Source organism: Podarcis tiliguerta (genome assembly GCF_965153285.1).
Source record: "Podarcis tiliguerta genome assembly, chromosome: 4".
NCBI lineage: Eukaryota > Metazoa > Chordata > Lepidosauria > Squamata > Lacertidae > Podarcis > Podarcis tiliguerta.
In genome coordinates this window covers 80,027,288-80,044,204 of record NC_139537.1, presented here as the reverse complement: position 1 = coordinate 80,044,204, position 16,917 = coordinate 80,027,288, and the positions used below count along the sequence as shown (strand labels likewise).

At 41.8% G+C, this 16,917-nt stretch overlaps 1 protein-coding gene across 4 annotated transcripts in view; it reads right to left on the bottom strand.

Moving 5' to 3' along the window:
• Positions 1-16,917, bottom strand: part of FGF14 (fibroblast growth factor 14) — a 295,208-nt gene that overhangs the window by 56,003 nt on the left and 222,288 nt on the right. For all 4 annotated transcript variants that reach the window (XM_083438132.1, XM_083438134.1, XM_083438133.1 and 1 more), the window contains 2 exons: positions 16,312-16,422; positions 12,805-12,908 (listed from right to left, as the gene is read on the bottom strand). In XM_083438132.1, the coding sequence (XP_083294258.1) occupies positions 12,805-12,908; positions 16,312-16,422 (215 nt within the window). The remainder of the gene's footprint in view (positions 1-12,804; positions 12,909-16,311; positions 16,423-16,917) is intronic.

Sequence of the window (16,917 nt, the reverse complement as noted above, 5' to 3'; positions counted from 1 at the left end):
TCAGCCTGACCTCACTCACAAAGGCCCACTCCTCTACTGCCTCCTGAGACAGATGGATGCCAGCAGTGTGGAATAATGCTCTATAAACGGGTCCTTATTTAATGAAAATCCTTTCAGAAGTTGATCTTCCTCTCTTAGCTCTCTTTGCACACACACACACTCCAGCTATCAATATGGCCGATGGCCTGGATCTTGATGTGACAGTGCATAGCTAACTCAGATACTGGCCAAAAGGGACAAAGGAAAACAAACCAACTGACCCCAGAATGGATTGTGCTCCCTGCATGGTGATTATGTTTGTTTGGCGGTATAAATGATATCCAACCCTCTCTCTCCCTTTTATTAATACAGTGGTACCTCGGGTTAAGAACTTAATTTGTTCCGGAGGTTTGTTCTTAACCTGAAACTGTTCTTAACCTGAAGCACCACTTTAGCTAATGGGGCCTCCTGCTGCTGCTGTGCCGGCGCCGTGTGATTTCTGTTCTCATCCTAAAGCAAAGTTCTTATCCCGAGGTAATATTTCTGGGTTAGCGGAGTCTGTAACCTGAAGTGTCTGTAACCTGAAGCATCTGTAACCCGAGGTACCCCTGTATAGCAAAAGTCAGCTAATAGACACATTTGCAAAAAGTGTATTTTTCTTCATGTAAGGTAGGAATCACAGTGTGCAACTTGGGGAATCCTCTGGAGGCCCTTTATTCTAGGAATACAACCTTATTTAGAAGACTGGATTATGAGGCTTATTTAGTTAGAGGTAAGGCAGAGCCTCTTTTTTATCTGTTATTTTTAGCTCCTCTAGAGTGGATTCTGATGGCAATAAAAATAAGCATTTGACTTTCTTTGCAATGCGATGGACACTTTCAGGGGTGAATGCGATTTAAATATTTAAATTGATTTAATTGAATTCACATTCATAGACTTGAATCTGAGCACTAGAACTTGTAATGATTTTTTGTCCTGATCTAGATTTTTCATTATAGGTTTGCTTAAAGGAATAAGTCACCAGATACAGCACAGGTTGGACACTCTCTTTAGGTTTAAACATTTCTGGCAATTGGAATTGTTACTGTGCATACTGATGTCACTCTCTGACATGCAGTAAGGATATCATGTTGTAAATAATTGGTTTAATTTTTTTCGCTATCTAAAACACTATAGCTTTGTTCTCAACTGTTTGATTACGTACAAGTGACAGCAAGTTGAGTAAAAATCTGTTGTAATACATTGTTTCTGGACTTTACACTGTTTCCTGTTGCCTACCCTGCATTCCTATCTACTAAAGAAAGCATACATGTTTGCTGCTAGGAGTAGAGTCAGTGACAGGATCCAAGCAAACTCAATGTGGCTTACAGCAGATATTTAAATCACAGCAAAACTAAAGACAAATATAACAATAAAGCAGTAAAATATATACTATAAAAAATATCAAAGGTTTTTCTTTAAAAACATTGTTATAATATTGATGTTGTATGCAAATAATATAATACATGGGGTTTTTGTATTGTATTTGGTTTGCTATGTTTTTGTTAACTACTCTGAACTGCTTGTGGAAAGGAATTTTTTTTAATGATTGCATTCATAACAGGTATTTCCCCAATTAAATGGTCTATTGATTCCCCTATTATCATTAATGTTCTCCTGTTTGGACAGCACTCACCCAGTGCACCACTGATCCCAGATAATTGTGCAGGAAAGTGATCACAATATGGATCTGATAAAAAAGAGAAGGAGTGCTGAATGTTATTGGTATATTTATGATTCCTAATTCCATACCCGCAAGATAAGCTTACCTAGCTGTCTCAGGTAGCTGTTAAAAAGAAGAACTTTGTGGAACTCATTCAATAAGTTCAACCAGAAGAAAAAATAGTCTCCCAACACTACCTTTTAGAACCTACTTTCTGGAAAGAGGCAGAACAAGATAGTCCCAAACTGGAAAGGCAGTCCAGAATGGTACTACTGTCATCTCATAATTATGTTGTCAAAAGATGCCAAGAGCGTCAATGTAATGAACAGAGTCATCCTCTCCCAGTGTAGGTTATCAACTAGGCTAGCCAATGAAGTTTCTATCCTAAAGGCCTGGAAACAGACTGCAAAGGGTCTATAATACATAAGAAATCATATTTATCCGGACATCTACAGTGGTCTACCCACCACCCTCTTTAGCAACGTGCCCCTATACGGTACCTGAGACTAGTTTGCAATCATTAAGGTCAGAAGAATCTAAAGCTTGCTTAGTTAGTAGGAATGATACCACCATCTTCAACATGGCAGGCAATAACCTCACAAAAAGAAACTATCAATGATCCTACACATCAACCGGACAAAGCTTCTCACGACTGGCTATCACAAGCCAGAAAAGGCAGAGGTCAAGTACACAAGTCATGGCTTGGTTTTCTCCAAGCACTTTGTCTCCATTTCCAGGAGAAATCAAACACAGCTGATCTAGGCAACTGCAAAAAGAAGAAACCAAGGGGATTTTCAGTAGTGATTCCATTATCAACATGGCATCCATGTCAGAGAGGATGCCAAGTGACCTTTTCTGCAAAGTGTCTTGCAAACAAGTCACAGTGGGCTACAGAAGCCCCCTAACTACAAAAGCCTCCTAACTAGCTCAGTTGCATAACACTTTGAAACACAATGCTAATGCAGAAGCAATATTTCTACTGTAAATATTGTTTTGTAACTCAGTGACTGTGTTACTCAGAAAAAAACCTATTTTCTTTTCTTCTTCATGGTGCCTTTTTGTCCTTGACTATTTGCGGATGTCTAATTAGATATTTTAAAAAATGTTATGCAAAGCTTGTTCGTCACTGCACCCACATATTTTTCTCATTTGTTGTACAGTATCCATTCATCTAGTGTTACTAGTAGATCACAAGGAAATTTTAAATACTTTGAGAAGCACTTCCTTTAGAAAACTTTAGGACAGGTTTACTAATCTTTGTTAAAGTGGCTCTTGTTATATATAGTTGTTGAAGGTAATGATTCACTTTATACTTCCTAAACACATAGCTAGTATGATATAAAAGATACAAAGATGATAGCAGAAGCTGATTTTTACAATAAAGTTTTATAAATGTACTTATTTATAGGAAGCTCTGAAATTTCAGGCAAGGATAATATTACGTCAGAACAAATACCCTGCTAACATGGTACATTCATTACAAGCCAGTTACTTAGTTGGTCCCATTGTCCGCCCTGACTAATTCTAATGATTAGATTAGTTACTGCTCCAGATTCCACAGCACCACCCCAGAACCTAATTAAAAAAATAAAAGAAGATAAAATTATGTAAGAGCTATATGAGAGGAATTGGAATATGGCCAATCCAGTGCCAGCCCACCTATAAGGCAAGGTGAGGTGATTGCCTCAGGTGGCAGTATTCACTGGGGCAGCAGATCCCAATGTTGATCTTTCTTCCTGCCTTGCCCTGATGTAGATCTTCCCTCGTCCCTTCTTCCCTGGCAGGGATGGGTGTGTGTGTGCCATTTTGGGGTCTGCCTCAGGTGTCTACATGTCTTGGGCTGGCCCTGGGCCAGTCTGCCTACGGATGTCAGCAGCTGTCCATGAAGTTAACTCTTTATTCAAAGAACCCAAAACAGCACAGGCCTAATGATCACAGCAACTCTTCTCAGTAGGTCCTTCCCCAATGAGGCAGTTGCAAGGACTGAAGGTCCCCACCTTCCTACTGCTCTCTAAGGCTCTTCCCCTGGTTCCTTCCCCAGCAGCCTAAGGCTCCTTCATCTTGCCTCTTTTTGCTCCGCTCTGTCCTTTTCATTTCTCTCTGTGTTCTGGGAGACCAGGGGGAAGAGGAGCTGGTCACAGCTGGAGAAGACTGCCTGACTTATTCAGCAGCCTGTCTCCACTCTGCCACTTGACCCCTCTCCTGCTTCTGCCTCCGATTCTGGACTGCTCTCTGCCACAGCCTCTTCCTGCTCACTAAACCCTGTTGCCCTTTCAGCTTCTGAAACCTCCTCCTCCCAGTCTGACCCCTTTTCTCCCTCTGACCACTCATTGTCACCCCACCACCAATCCCCTGGCTCTGGGCCTTCTACCCCAGGGTTCCTCTTAGGGGTTTCCCAGGTGGTAAACTTCCACCACTCCTCTGCATCCAGTCATTGCATGACAAAGGATGTGTGTATGTAAGATAAGGTCCCATGCTACATATATATGTATATACCTTAAACAAAATATATTCTTAAGTTTTCTACTCCAAACTGAAGCCTAAAATTAAATAAATATGCGTATTGTCTTTTTCCACAGGCTCACCAAAATTTCCCCCCTTCCCCGCCAAAGGAATGCTGCATAACAAGGAATAAAAATGTTAGTAGCATATTCAACTGGAATTGCGGTTGAATAAATTGCAATACAAATTGTGTGGGTGTGCTTATATAACTGGTCCAATAAAGGGCCAGAAGTTCAGTACAGGTTACAAGAAATACCAAAGAAGAAGAGTCGGGAATCAAAAAATTTGCCAGACCAGATCAGGCTATGGATCCATCAATGTACGTTCAGAGCCCTTGCTTAGGGCTTCAGAAGAGGGTGGGGGAAAATAAAATCTATAATGTACCTTCTGAAATATGAAATGCTGCTTAGCAAGAGCAGTACTGCTTCCTAACCCCCTTTGGCAATCACCTTACTTCTGAAGCATGAGATTAGATTACCATTATTTTAGCATGTATAACCAGAGTGCTCCTTCGTGTACTTCTTCTAACAAAATTTCTTTGTCCTTTTATAAGTTGACTATAATCATGCAAGGCCCTGTGCCCTTCCAAAACCAACTATATGGTGTAAGAAGAGGGCAAAAGAAAATAATGGACACCTCCACAGCTGCATTTACTGATTGTTTGTTTGAAACCATTGATATCTGGTCACAAATCTCCCATTGTCCCATTTAGTTTGGCTCTGAGAGGAGCTCTCCAAGGTCTCGGATAGAAGCCTATTCTAACCTTGCTAAGGGAGATCTTTTGGACTGCAGAGATGCTATGGGACTGAACCTCAACCCTGCTTCTAGGGATGCTTGAGAATTTTGTTAGGTCTTAAGTGAACTGACCTCATCCATATTTTCCAGACAGACAACACAGATCAGAACGCAGCTATCCTTCAGTTTTTTGCCGAATTTTGTGATACAGCTCCACTCAAAGAATGTAACAAAATGGCCGCAAAAACGAGGGTGTGTTTTTTTTTTAAGGATAAAATGCTTCTAAAGTGCGTATTTTGTGGAAATACGCATTAGATAATGTGAATTCTCTTGCAAAAAGCAAACAATCAGTCCGATGTGAAAATTGGATGGAACAGACTCACATGCAAAACTAAGATGGACCAGAAATAGGCTGATCCATCTACCTCTACATTCTGCATGCAAAGCAGTGTGCCACTGCCGAGCTATGTACCTGGTTGCAATGATTGCTCATCACTAAATGTAAATCATGTGAAAATTTCTCACGCTGCACTTACCAGTGGTACCACCCTATTAAAAATGAAAATGAATTATTCTGAGCTGACAAGTGGCTCTGTAGTAACTTTAGCAAAAGTAACATTTTAGGTTTCAGCTAAAGATGAGATTGCATGGCTGGTGTACCAGAACCATTATCTTGCTCCCTCCTAGGTTAAGTCTTAAATATACAGCTTAACTACACCGAGGAAATGCACGTCGCAATCCTGGGAGTCTCTTTAGACACATCCAAGGGTGTGTTTGTAGCAAATGAAACTTGTTGACATTTTGTTGGGCTACGGATACGTAAGGCTTCATGAAGTTTCAAAAGTGGTTTTCTGCATTAAAAAAGGTGATAGAGCTAGCTGACCACCATTTGATAATATAATATAAGCCTGAAATCATGCTGGGCTCATAGAGCTCACTGCACTTCTGGTTTGTGGCCTTCAAGTGGTTTTTTTTGTTTTTGCTTAAATAAAGGATGAGCACTCTGAAGCCTACATAAAAGATCCACCATGAGCTAAACTTCTTTCTTCTTTGACTTTGATTTAAATATAATAGAATGTCACCTGTAAAATATTGATTACCTTTAGTCACATTCCCTTTCATTTTGTATTGTATCTAGTCCTATACATTTCCCTAAGGCAGAAAGCTATTTTCTCACGGATGAGTTGAAAAGCAAGCTCTAAGCTACTGATGGGAGTATTAATAAGGTGACAATATGGAGAAGTCAGGGGGACAGAAACCTCCAACTCCTAAAATGCACTCCCGACTTAATGCACATAAGAGAAGTGCTAGAATATCCTCATTTCCTCATAGCTCATTATTGGCAAGTGCTGAATGAATTTTCTTTAGTGAATGCTTTTAGTTGGAAAAAAGTTTGAGGGGGCTCAAAATATTTTCTGAAAGACTGTGCCCCCCCCAATCATTTAATTTCCCATCTTTTTTTCATTTTGGATTTCTACAGAGGGTTATTCTTCTTAATAGCTGTGTGAACCAGCCAATCAGGGATAATAAGAGTGAGTGTGATAACACTACAGCACCACATGATCAATTGGATTTAGGTTTGTGACAGCAAGAAGCCAAATCAGAGGAGGGGCAATGCTTCCTGCTTTTACTTACCAGGTGAACATTCCCCACTCTCTAAACATCACTGAAATGGGTGGGTATGTTTTGAAGGGTGTAAATGTGGCTGAATTCTAATACTGATGTCAACCATCAGTCTTCTCATTGATTCTGCTTTGAGAAAGCATTCTAAATTCAGCTTCTGTTCAATACAACTTCAAAACAAAGCCTGTGTAAATAGCCATTAGCTATTGCTTGGAGACACTGTGCAGCTCGTTGCTCCATACCACTTGCTACAACTGGAAAGAAGTGTGATTTGATTCTTCCGTCCTCACTGCCCATTGACTGCCAAGTGGACCTTGCAAAAGCAGCCAAGATGAGGCTGTCTGCAGCTGGTGGATATCAGCTGTGGCAAAGACAGGGATGGCCTGAAACTCCCTGCTTGGCCTTAGCCACTCGCATCTGTGCACTGATGTGTGGTGACCAGGAAATGAAAGTTCCCCTGTTTTTCTGAGCCCGTTCATTCTATCAAACCATCACAGAATAACCTGGGACTATATGCAGAGGATGGGCTGTCAACACAGGTTGCATACACACCATGCCTTTAAAGAGTGATATTTTTCTAGAAAAAGAGGTGAAAGAACTCACCATGAACACCTCCCTCGTTCTCTTAGAATGGCAATGGTGCCTACCTGAGAGGTGCCGGAACTGAGTTCCCCCACATCCCTGCTGAAAAAAAGCCCTGCCTTTAAAGCACATGACTTCCCCTAAAGAATCTTGGGAACTGTAGTCTTTTAAGGGAGCTTGGCATTGTGAGTAGTAAAACACAGTCCCCAGGATACTCTGGGGGAAGCCACATGCTTAAACGTAGGGTGGGTCTGCAGTATCTCCTCACACTTAAATAAGGCCACCTACATGGCAGGAATAGGGACTTGCTAGTTCATAGCTCCACCAGAATCCTGTTCCCAAAAATAAATAAATCAAGAGATGCTGCAGGTCACTTCTTGCGTGGCTAAAGTCAAGTTTTGTGAATTATTGGTTGGTTATGCATGTAGCACAGGCAATGCGTGAAGTGCTGGGATCCATAAAGTGGTGCAAAGAGGACAGGTTTCCCCACAGGATTTCAAGCCTTTTCACCTCTGATCCTAGTTGAAAATGATATGGAAACTGCTTCTCTCAGAGTATGTCAACACTTCTAGTTCTGGTTCCATATCTGTCACTTATCTGCTACAAGTGAAGTATCCCAGACAGTGTGCAGAATCCAAATTACATCTGAAACTTGTAGGCTGCATAACAAAAAGCATTCCTTACTAGTGGTTTGTACAGCTGAATGTAAGGGTAATTAATTCCATCATATGTTGTGTACTGTAAAGAAATAAAGAGAAGTGGAAACCTAGTTCATCCACATAATAATTCTGCAATATATACTTTAGCAATCTATTTTTTTTTAAGTGATCAATGGCAGTTTATTAACTGCTTTTTTCTGAAATTAACTCCACACCAGTTTGGGGCATTGCTATCTTTTACTATCAAATTTAGTTCTTCAATGCAGGTGTGTTTCAGTTCCAATCTGTTTCATTTCCCCCAGAAGAACAGCTCTTCAAATAAGCTGTAGGCAATGCCATGCAAAGGAGAGAGAGTCCATTTTTGTAAAGGAGCTTTCCTGCCTTCGCAGCCTCCTGAAAAATGCCATGAGGATCAGGAGACTCTCAGTGGAGGTCTGGGATGTGGCAGGGAGCCTGCAGTGGGAGAATTATCAAGTGGAGAGGTCTCAAACAATCAGGAAATCACTTGTGCAAGGTGTCTCCACAGCGGGGAGAAGAAGGTGAACTTTGCCTGAGCAACTTCCGCATGCACAGCATTAGGTAGCGCTCACAGCATTTATTTGTTTAACTTTCATTTAATATATTTATATAGCACTTAATGTTTAAGACAGTCTCTAAGTCAGGGGTCAGCAACCTGCAGCCCCACGGGTCGTTTAAAACACGAGCCGCCCCCGAATCGAGCCGCCTGCACTGTGCTAAACCAGTGCAGCGTGGAGCTTCCACGGTGCCGGAAATCATGTCTGCATGTGTACAGATGCGATCTGGCCCACAGAGCGATCTCCGCGGGAGTGAACCAGCCCAGGTGAGGTAAAGCTTGCTGACCCCTGCTCTAAGTTAACATGGGGAAATCTTAAATTTCATTATGTTTGTTATTAAGCACAAGAATACAAAATCTTGAAATCATGGAGCTGCCAATTGCCATAGAGGTCACCTAATCTAAACTCCTTGCTGACTATACAAGATGTAACTAGAGCATCCCTGCTTAAATGCCTCCAGTGAAGGACTCATAGACCCATAGAACTGTATAGTTGGCAAGGACCCTGAAAATCCTCTGCTCCAACCCCCTGCAACACAGGAATATGCAGCTGCCCCATACAGGGATCAAACCTGCAACCTTGGCATTATCAGCGCCCATCTTCTTCTTCTTTGGTGATCACTCGTAGCCGAGTAAGATTTCGAGCTAGACAGCCTGCTTCACTTTTGAGCAGCTCCTAGTCTAATGAAGTTTCTCCTAATTTTTAGCCAAAATTAGCTTCCTTGCATTTTTCACACATTGAGTCTAGTCCTTCTGGGGCAACAGAATACAATAAATGCTTAGGTTCAGATAGGGCTTTTTTCCAGCCGGAACTCACTGTAACTCAGTTCTGGCAGCTCTTAGGTGCCATTGCTATTATAAGAGAACAATAGAGGAGTTCATGGTGAGTTCTGGCACCTCTTTTTCTAGAAAAGTAGCACTGGGTTCAGACAAGAGGCAGTGAAATTTTTGAATTTTCTCCCCTTTGAATAGCTGACCTTCACGAGATATCATAAAATGGTGAAGGCCGGAGTCTAAAGCAAGGCTAAGGTCACACTGGAGCTTTTTCTTTTTCCTTTTTCCTTCCTGCATCCACTCTTGTACAGTACAACCTTATGGATGTTTATTAGGAAGTAAGTCACACTGTGCTCCGTGGAGCTTACTCCAAGCAAAGTGTGCATAAAAATATAGCCTTATTCTCTTGGTAAGTTGCCTCTCTACCAAAAGGCATCCATGGTGACATACAATGCTAAAATCAACAAGACAACTAACTGACCAACAAAAAAGATCACTAAAGCAACAGCACAATCCTATGCATGCCTAATATGATGTAAATCCCACAAGGTTTAATGGGGCTTCCTCCTAGGGTATAGGATTGCAGCCTAAGATCCACTTGGATATTACACTTGAACTTGGTACACTGTGCACCCTCTTTTTTAAAAAACCAACAACCACATTTTGCTAAGGGTGGTTCTGACCTCTGTTTTTTTTCCTTGCTATGTGTTTTTATATTTCAGACTATTTCACACTCTTGAAAAGAAAGAAATAATTCTTTCCTCCAACAAAATGCATTGCCCTTTAACTTACTAATGCACACTATGATTGATTGAGCTTTAGAAACACCTTTAAGAAACACCAGCCAATGCTACAGCACCTTCTGAAATATACAGTTTACATTTCTTTGCATATATACGGGGCTTTTTTCAGCCAGAACTCAGCAGAACTCAGTTCTGGCACCTCTTAGGTGGGCGCCATTGCCATTATAAGAGAACAAGGGAGGCATTCATGGTGAGTTCTGGCACTTCTTTTTCTAGAAAAATAGTACTGCATACAGTGGTGTAGCGTGGGTTGTCAGCACCCGGGGCAAGGCAAGTAATTTGCGCCCCCCCCCCCGCTGCACTGTCCCTCCCCCCAGATAGTCCCTCTCTCTCTCTCCGCACCACACCACACACCTGGCACCCTCCCCTCCACAGTGGGCGACGACCCGGTGGCTCGGATCGGATTCGCACAGCCAGCACTGCAGTGAGAGAGAGTGAGTGAGCCAGGTAGGGGCAGAGAGCTGCGAGTGCGAGTGCCCCCCCCAGATGTTGCACCCGGTGCGGCCGGCCCCCCCTGCACCCCCCACACTACGCCACTGACTGCATATATGTTTGCATGCTCAAAAACACAAAGGTACAGGTACACACATACCCACACCCACACACCCACACACTATTAAAATATAGCCTTTTTATGTGTAATGGTGACTTTAACTGCAATGGAATAATCTTTAAAAAGCCACATGGAAGGGTGTTAAGTCTCTCTTCCTAGGAATTTCCATTCTACAGATTCACAGACTACCTGCCAATCTATTTTTAGAAACATATTTAACAGTTCAGAATGTCTTTCTTACCCCTACAAATGATGGAAAGCAATGTATCCCCCATGAGTTGGGGGAAATGTGTTAATTGCACCCAATCCTACATAGAAAAAAAATTGCTACAACTGCTGAAGTGAGTTGTTTTATAGATGGTTGTCTGCAAAGCCATACACATAAATAAAACAGGGAGAGGGAACACGTGATCATGGAGATGTTGCTGGACTACAGCTATCCCTGATCGCTGACCATGATGTAGTGATGTCCTACAACCTTCTCATGGTCACACATTCCTCATACAAAGAAACAGAAAAGCAACCCATCACAGCAGGAGTTCAGATTCTCCCCAACCTGGGGGTATTTGCACACTTTTATTTTGCAGTTCTTCTACGGCACACTTTTAGTACGGTACTCAAAAACACAGATCTTCCATATGCCCATGTTTCGATGTATGACAGAGAGGTGCTGTGCAATACTCATTTTTATCTCGATGACATTTCAGCTACTAGAACATTTCCTCCTAATTAACTTTAAAAAGCACTGTCATCCATTCAAAACAAACAGAATATTTTTCTTCAGGGTATCAGGAGCTTGATAATATGTCTAACATTCCTTCAAATGGAAAAAAAACACACCCCCCAAAACCATTACATTGGTAACTCAAGGCAGCTCTTGAGATAAGGCTTGTAAAAAGCATAATGAAATTCCAAGCAACTCCTCTAACAGAGAACGTTATTTAAAACCAAAGTTACGATCAAGCTAGAGGAATGCACACCTGGAAAAAGGGTTCTGTGTATTTATCACCAGCTAGATAAGGAGCTGCATCCATAAACATGTGCTAGGTGCACTGGGTGGGAGCCCAAGCCAGCATCCTGCATGCACACAGCATTAATGAGACTATCAGTGACATGCTGCTGCAGCCATACAGTTGGATCAGGGCCACGCAGTACCATTCTGCCAAAAGTAAGCATTTTCAGTTCAATGGGAGAGTTAACCACACCCTTGAAACTCTCCCCCTCAACTCAGTTTTGACTAGTTCATGTGCCTGAATAGTATCTACCAGAAGCAATTTGTTCTATTATGTGACTCCTTTTATTTTAAGGAATTAAAAACTTTAATTCTACCTCAAAGACAATAAAACATAAGCTTGCAAAAATGCTGACATGATTCATTTTTGTATGCATGGAAAATGTTTGAACAATCAGGCCAAAATGATGTACACGGGAGGCAGATAAACTCTCCCCCACTGAAATTGTAGGAGCTCCCATGTGTTTTGGTTTATGGAGGAGAAGGTTTTATTGCCTTCAATCATGACAATGACATCCTTGATGGGAAACCCACCAGCTTCAATTATCATGTTAGAATGTAGGATAATGTACACACAGCATCGCCCAAGTTAATCAAAACACATTGTTATCTGAATTTACTGTGACTATTCTTTGGAATCTCATATCAGCTCTAACTCTGAAGAATCTTCCTATTTATCTTTACCTCCCAAAGCTTTGAATTTTATGCTAATTATTTGAATAAGTGAGGCTGTAATACTGTATAGCAAATATCAATATATTAGAGGAGTTTGGACTTCACACCTTGCAGTCATAGAACTGTACAGTCATATTAAACAAAGTCCTCTAGCTACTGCTCAGAATGCATCTTCTAATCATTATCAAATTATTGCATGGGCATAACTAACTGCTGCTTCTCATGTTTCATGGATTACATGGGAGTGGCTGCAGCACTGCTGCTTCTTGCAACTCTGAGACAGTAACAAAAGCTGCAGGCCTCATGCTGTGATTCCTCCCTGTGCCAGTGTGTGGGCTCTTCCTATGTGGCTCAGAACCTCTGATGCTACTTTCATAGTTCAGGAAGATACCTTACTGCAGTCGCTTCCACAGGACAAAAAATGTGGTGAGAAAGGGTTGTGTCAGTGATTTGCAGTCTGAAAATCCCACATGAAGGTTCTATCTCCTTATTAAACCCACAGGTATTAAGAATCAATATGTAGAATCATCTCACCATTCTTCTTTACAAATCCTGCAAGATTTTCTATTAATTGGATCTACCTTTTTATAGAAAAGTAGATTAGAACCAATAGCCATGGCAGATTACTTACTGACGTATAAAGGAACCCTTCTCCATTTAGGGCTATATACAAGCCTGTTTTTACACCCTGGATAGCGACAACTCGAAGTCCCACTGGTATAAGGTTGAACAATGCTGTAAAAATAAAGAAGATCTGTCACAGATAAGCAAATGATGTCATGTAGAAATCCTATGCACAGTTAATTCTCAAATTCTATCTGTGACTATATCGTAAGACTGAAGCCAGAATGCAATAAAGTTCATTTCAGCCACAGTATTAGAAGTCAAGCTAGGAGTAGTGGCAGTAGCAGATTTAAATTGGTTCAAAAACACTTCTCGTTGTACCAGAATTGTTTCAGATTGGTTCCCATGAAAAAATAAATATGTACCTTCTTCACGCAGGTTCACTTTTGTCATGTGTGAAAATATTCAAAGTTACAACAACAAACAACAAACAACATATTATTATTTGTACCCCACCCATCTGACTGGGTTGCCCCAGCCACTCTGGGTGGCTTCCAACATATATAAAAACATAACAAAACCTTAAACCTTAAAAAGTTTCCCCTATACAGGGCTGCATTCAGATGTCTTCTAAAGGTTATATAGTTACTCATCTCCTTAACATCTGATGGGAGGGTGTTACTGTATATAAGGTCGGCACCACTACCGAGAAGGCCCTCTGCCTGGTTCCCTGTAGCTTCACGTCTCACACCAAGACAGAAGAATTAAACCAGGGGTCGGCAATGTGCGGCCCATGGGCCAGATGCGGCCCACTAAGACTGTTTTACCGGCCCATGAGCTGCCCCCAAACCGAGCCGTCCCCTCGGCGAGTCTCCCACGCGCTGCGCTAAACTAGCACAACGCGGCATGGGGACTCACCGAGTGGCACCGGAAATTGCATCTGAGCATGTGCAGATACCAGAAATTGTGTCTCCACATGTCTAGACGCCCAAAATCGCTTCTGCGCAGCTGCGGTTTTCGGCATCTGGGCATGCGCAGATGCAATTTCCGGTGCCACAGACATGTGCAGATGCAATTTCCGGCATCGTGCTGCACCAGTCTGGCCCACGGACAATCTCCGTGGGAGTGATCCGGCCTATTGCCAGTAAACCTTGCCGACCCCTGAATTAAACCCTTCCCTGCTATCTAAACCTTGTGACAACAGGGCTTCAGAGAAGCAGAATTGCAGCATCCATCTCTGAAAGTATCAGTGTGCACAAATAGCTGCTTTAAATTGCTTCCCATAGCAACGGTCTCCATGTGGTAAGCCATTTGTGTGTTGTAGCGGCTCACCACACAGATGGGTTTTCTTCATGCAACTTCAGCCTTTCACTCTTCCCCACCCCCAGGTCTGTGTTGATGTGTGGGAAATCTCCTGATCTGCCTGGCAAACCATTGCACACAAACAGCTGGCTGAATGGAGGCAGCAACAATGGACGGCGATTGAAGCATCCTCCATACAGTGGAGTCAAAATCCATCTTGGGCATATTTTCTGGCTCAGCACTTGCAAAGGATCAAGCAATCATGCAACAGTTTTTCAAAGGGTTGCTTATTGATTTAAGCTGGGAGGCTTAAGTGAGACCTTGAAATTATGACAACAACAGGTACAAATGTTTTGACCAAAGTGAAAATGTATGAAAAAGAACAACTTGCTCATTATTGCTCATCACAGGAGAGGGACATGACTCAAGCAATATGCCCAGGAGGGAGAAAAATAACAGACCGCTCACAGGAAATGCATAGAGAAAATTAGGCTCTATTATTAATTCTTTGTCATATTAGAAGACTGTGAGCACCATAAGAATTGGACTTTTGAAGCTGCTGTAAAATGAAGCAGATGCTTGAGTCTCTGCAAGTAAACAGCATTCATATTGTATGGGGCCCCACACCCCCAAGGTGGCCCCACACAGCCCGGGGAAGGGGCATGAGCGACTGTGGGCTACTGCTTGCCTTAATTGTACAAGGCGGCTGTGCATTGTTTTGCTTATTTAAAAACCTTTAGAGGAAGGTGCTCATGTTGCACACAGCGCCATGAGCCACTCTTATGTTTTCTCTCTCCTCCTATACTTCAGAGTGAGGCAAAACAACGCCCTGCCATTCTGGAGCCACTCTAGTTCTTACCACACTCCTTGGCCACGTCAAACATTTAACTAAAGCAACAGCTCCCTCCAAACTTTTTAATGGAGTTTTCAAGTGTGCTGGATGTAGCACACCGAAACTCTTTATAAGTGGTTTTCAAGAAAAGTTAGAAAAATGGAAAGTGAGGGGTTAGGAGAAAGTGGAATGTTGTTGGTAGGGTGACCTCCAGCAGTGGCCCAGGTCTCTAATACATTTCAAAACAGCTTGTTCAGGAACTGTTAGTGAATCATCTGTGTATACATAGCACAACAATGATGTGGTGAAAGGACATCCACCTACTAGCCTGTCTTTCCCTCCTTCCCTCCATTCATATTTCCAGGCAATGCAGCCATGTTGGATACTTTGCTGAGGCAGCAGAGAAGAAGAAACACATAATCCTAGAAAGTCCTATCCTGTGTGTATCCTATCCAATTGCTCTGCTGGTAATGTCACCCTCCTTCATGTGGATTCATATTTCAAGCTCTTGAGCAGCCCTTAAAGATATGTGGAGGAACTCACACCAACAGACCAAAGGGGAAGCATTACTCACAGTATTTACAATACTGGGCTCCCTCCAGAGCATTAACACAGAAAAGAGGGGTTTTAATGGAACACGGAAGAGCAAGTGGAACCGCCACCCATCCTAGGGTACCCTGACCAACCTCAAGATTTTAAAATTGGCTTAACTTTCACTGAGCTGGAGACACAGTAAGTGACATTTCTAATGAATAATGGGAAATTGTGGAATGCCATCACAATTCATTGTTGCATTCTGGCTGCTGCTGAATTCAGCTGCCACCATAATGATCATGAAATATTAAAGTAGTCCTTTGCTTAGTAGGGTTGCCATATTTTGAAGAGCCAAAGAGCGGCCATTCAAAGCAAATAAATGCAATTTGTCCCAAATTTTAGCTCTGAAAAAGAGGGCACATGGCAACCCTACTTACAGCAATGCTATCTATGTAATTTAGAGTTATTTAGTGTTATTATAACACACCTTAAGAGACTATTATGCCTAGCAATGCTTCAGGAGGCCTGCACACTTAAGCTGAAACTAGGAAACAGGTATGGAGATTCTTCTCAAACTAGCACATAATTTTAGACATTTTTGAAAACTATTTTTGTTGAAAAGGAAGCCAGGCTATCATCCTGCAGCGAGCAGCTCCAGCACTTTCCTGAAATCACATGCTTCGTCTCATTCACATATATGAAGGCACTGGGGTTTTAAAAAATATGCATTTGTATTTCAATTTGTAAATATATAAAAAAAGCAAAAACAACATTTACCAAAAGCAAAATCAGAAAACAAGAGGCATAAGAAAACAACACCCAGTGATGTTTGCATGTAAATCTTGAAATGGTTAACTTTACAATATGTGTGGAAGAGATGAATAGTTTCCTAGAACAATCACTTACTAGAATTACTGCTGTCATCCTTGGTTCCATCGAGACTTCCATCAGGGTGCATTTGCAAGTAGTAGCCTTGCCTGCAATATAACCTGGTCACTATACCCTTGAGCTGGGGATCTGAAAGACAAACATATTTCGTCACTAGCCTCCAAGCCATGTAAATAGATATCCTAATGTCTCTATTTGAAAACAAGATACTCTGTAACTGCACAGCTCCCCCCCCCCTTTTTTTTGTCATTGTCCCTTGTGGAACAATGAAATTGAAAACTACATAAAACTACATAAAAACTACATAAAACTACTACAAAACTACATAAAACATTCAAACCCCCCAAAAACTCTAAAACCCCATTTTAAAATACACTATACTACAGAGACCCCTTATGCTGCGTTTAGAACCAGAATTGCATTAGCGTAGAAACTGTTTTTCAGGTGGCTAGTCCTGGCCTTTATAACCCTATACCTTCTTCCAGAAGGTATTAAGCGCCCCTTAATGGCTGCCTTCAAGGAGTAGGGATGTAAGGATTGGTGAATTTTGATTCACCCAGTTTCTCATTTTTCCATTCTTAAATTCTATTTTCTACACTTCTGCAGCAATTTGTGATTTATTTA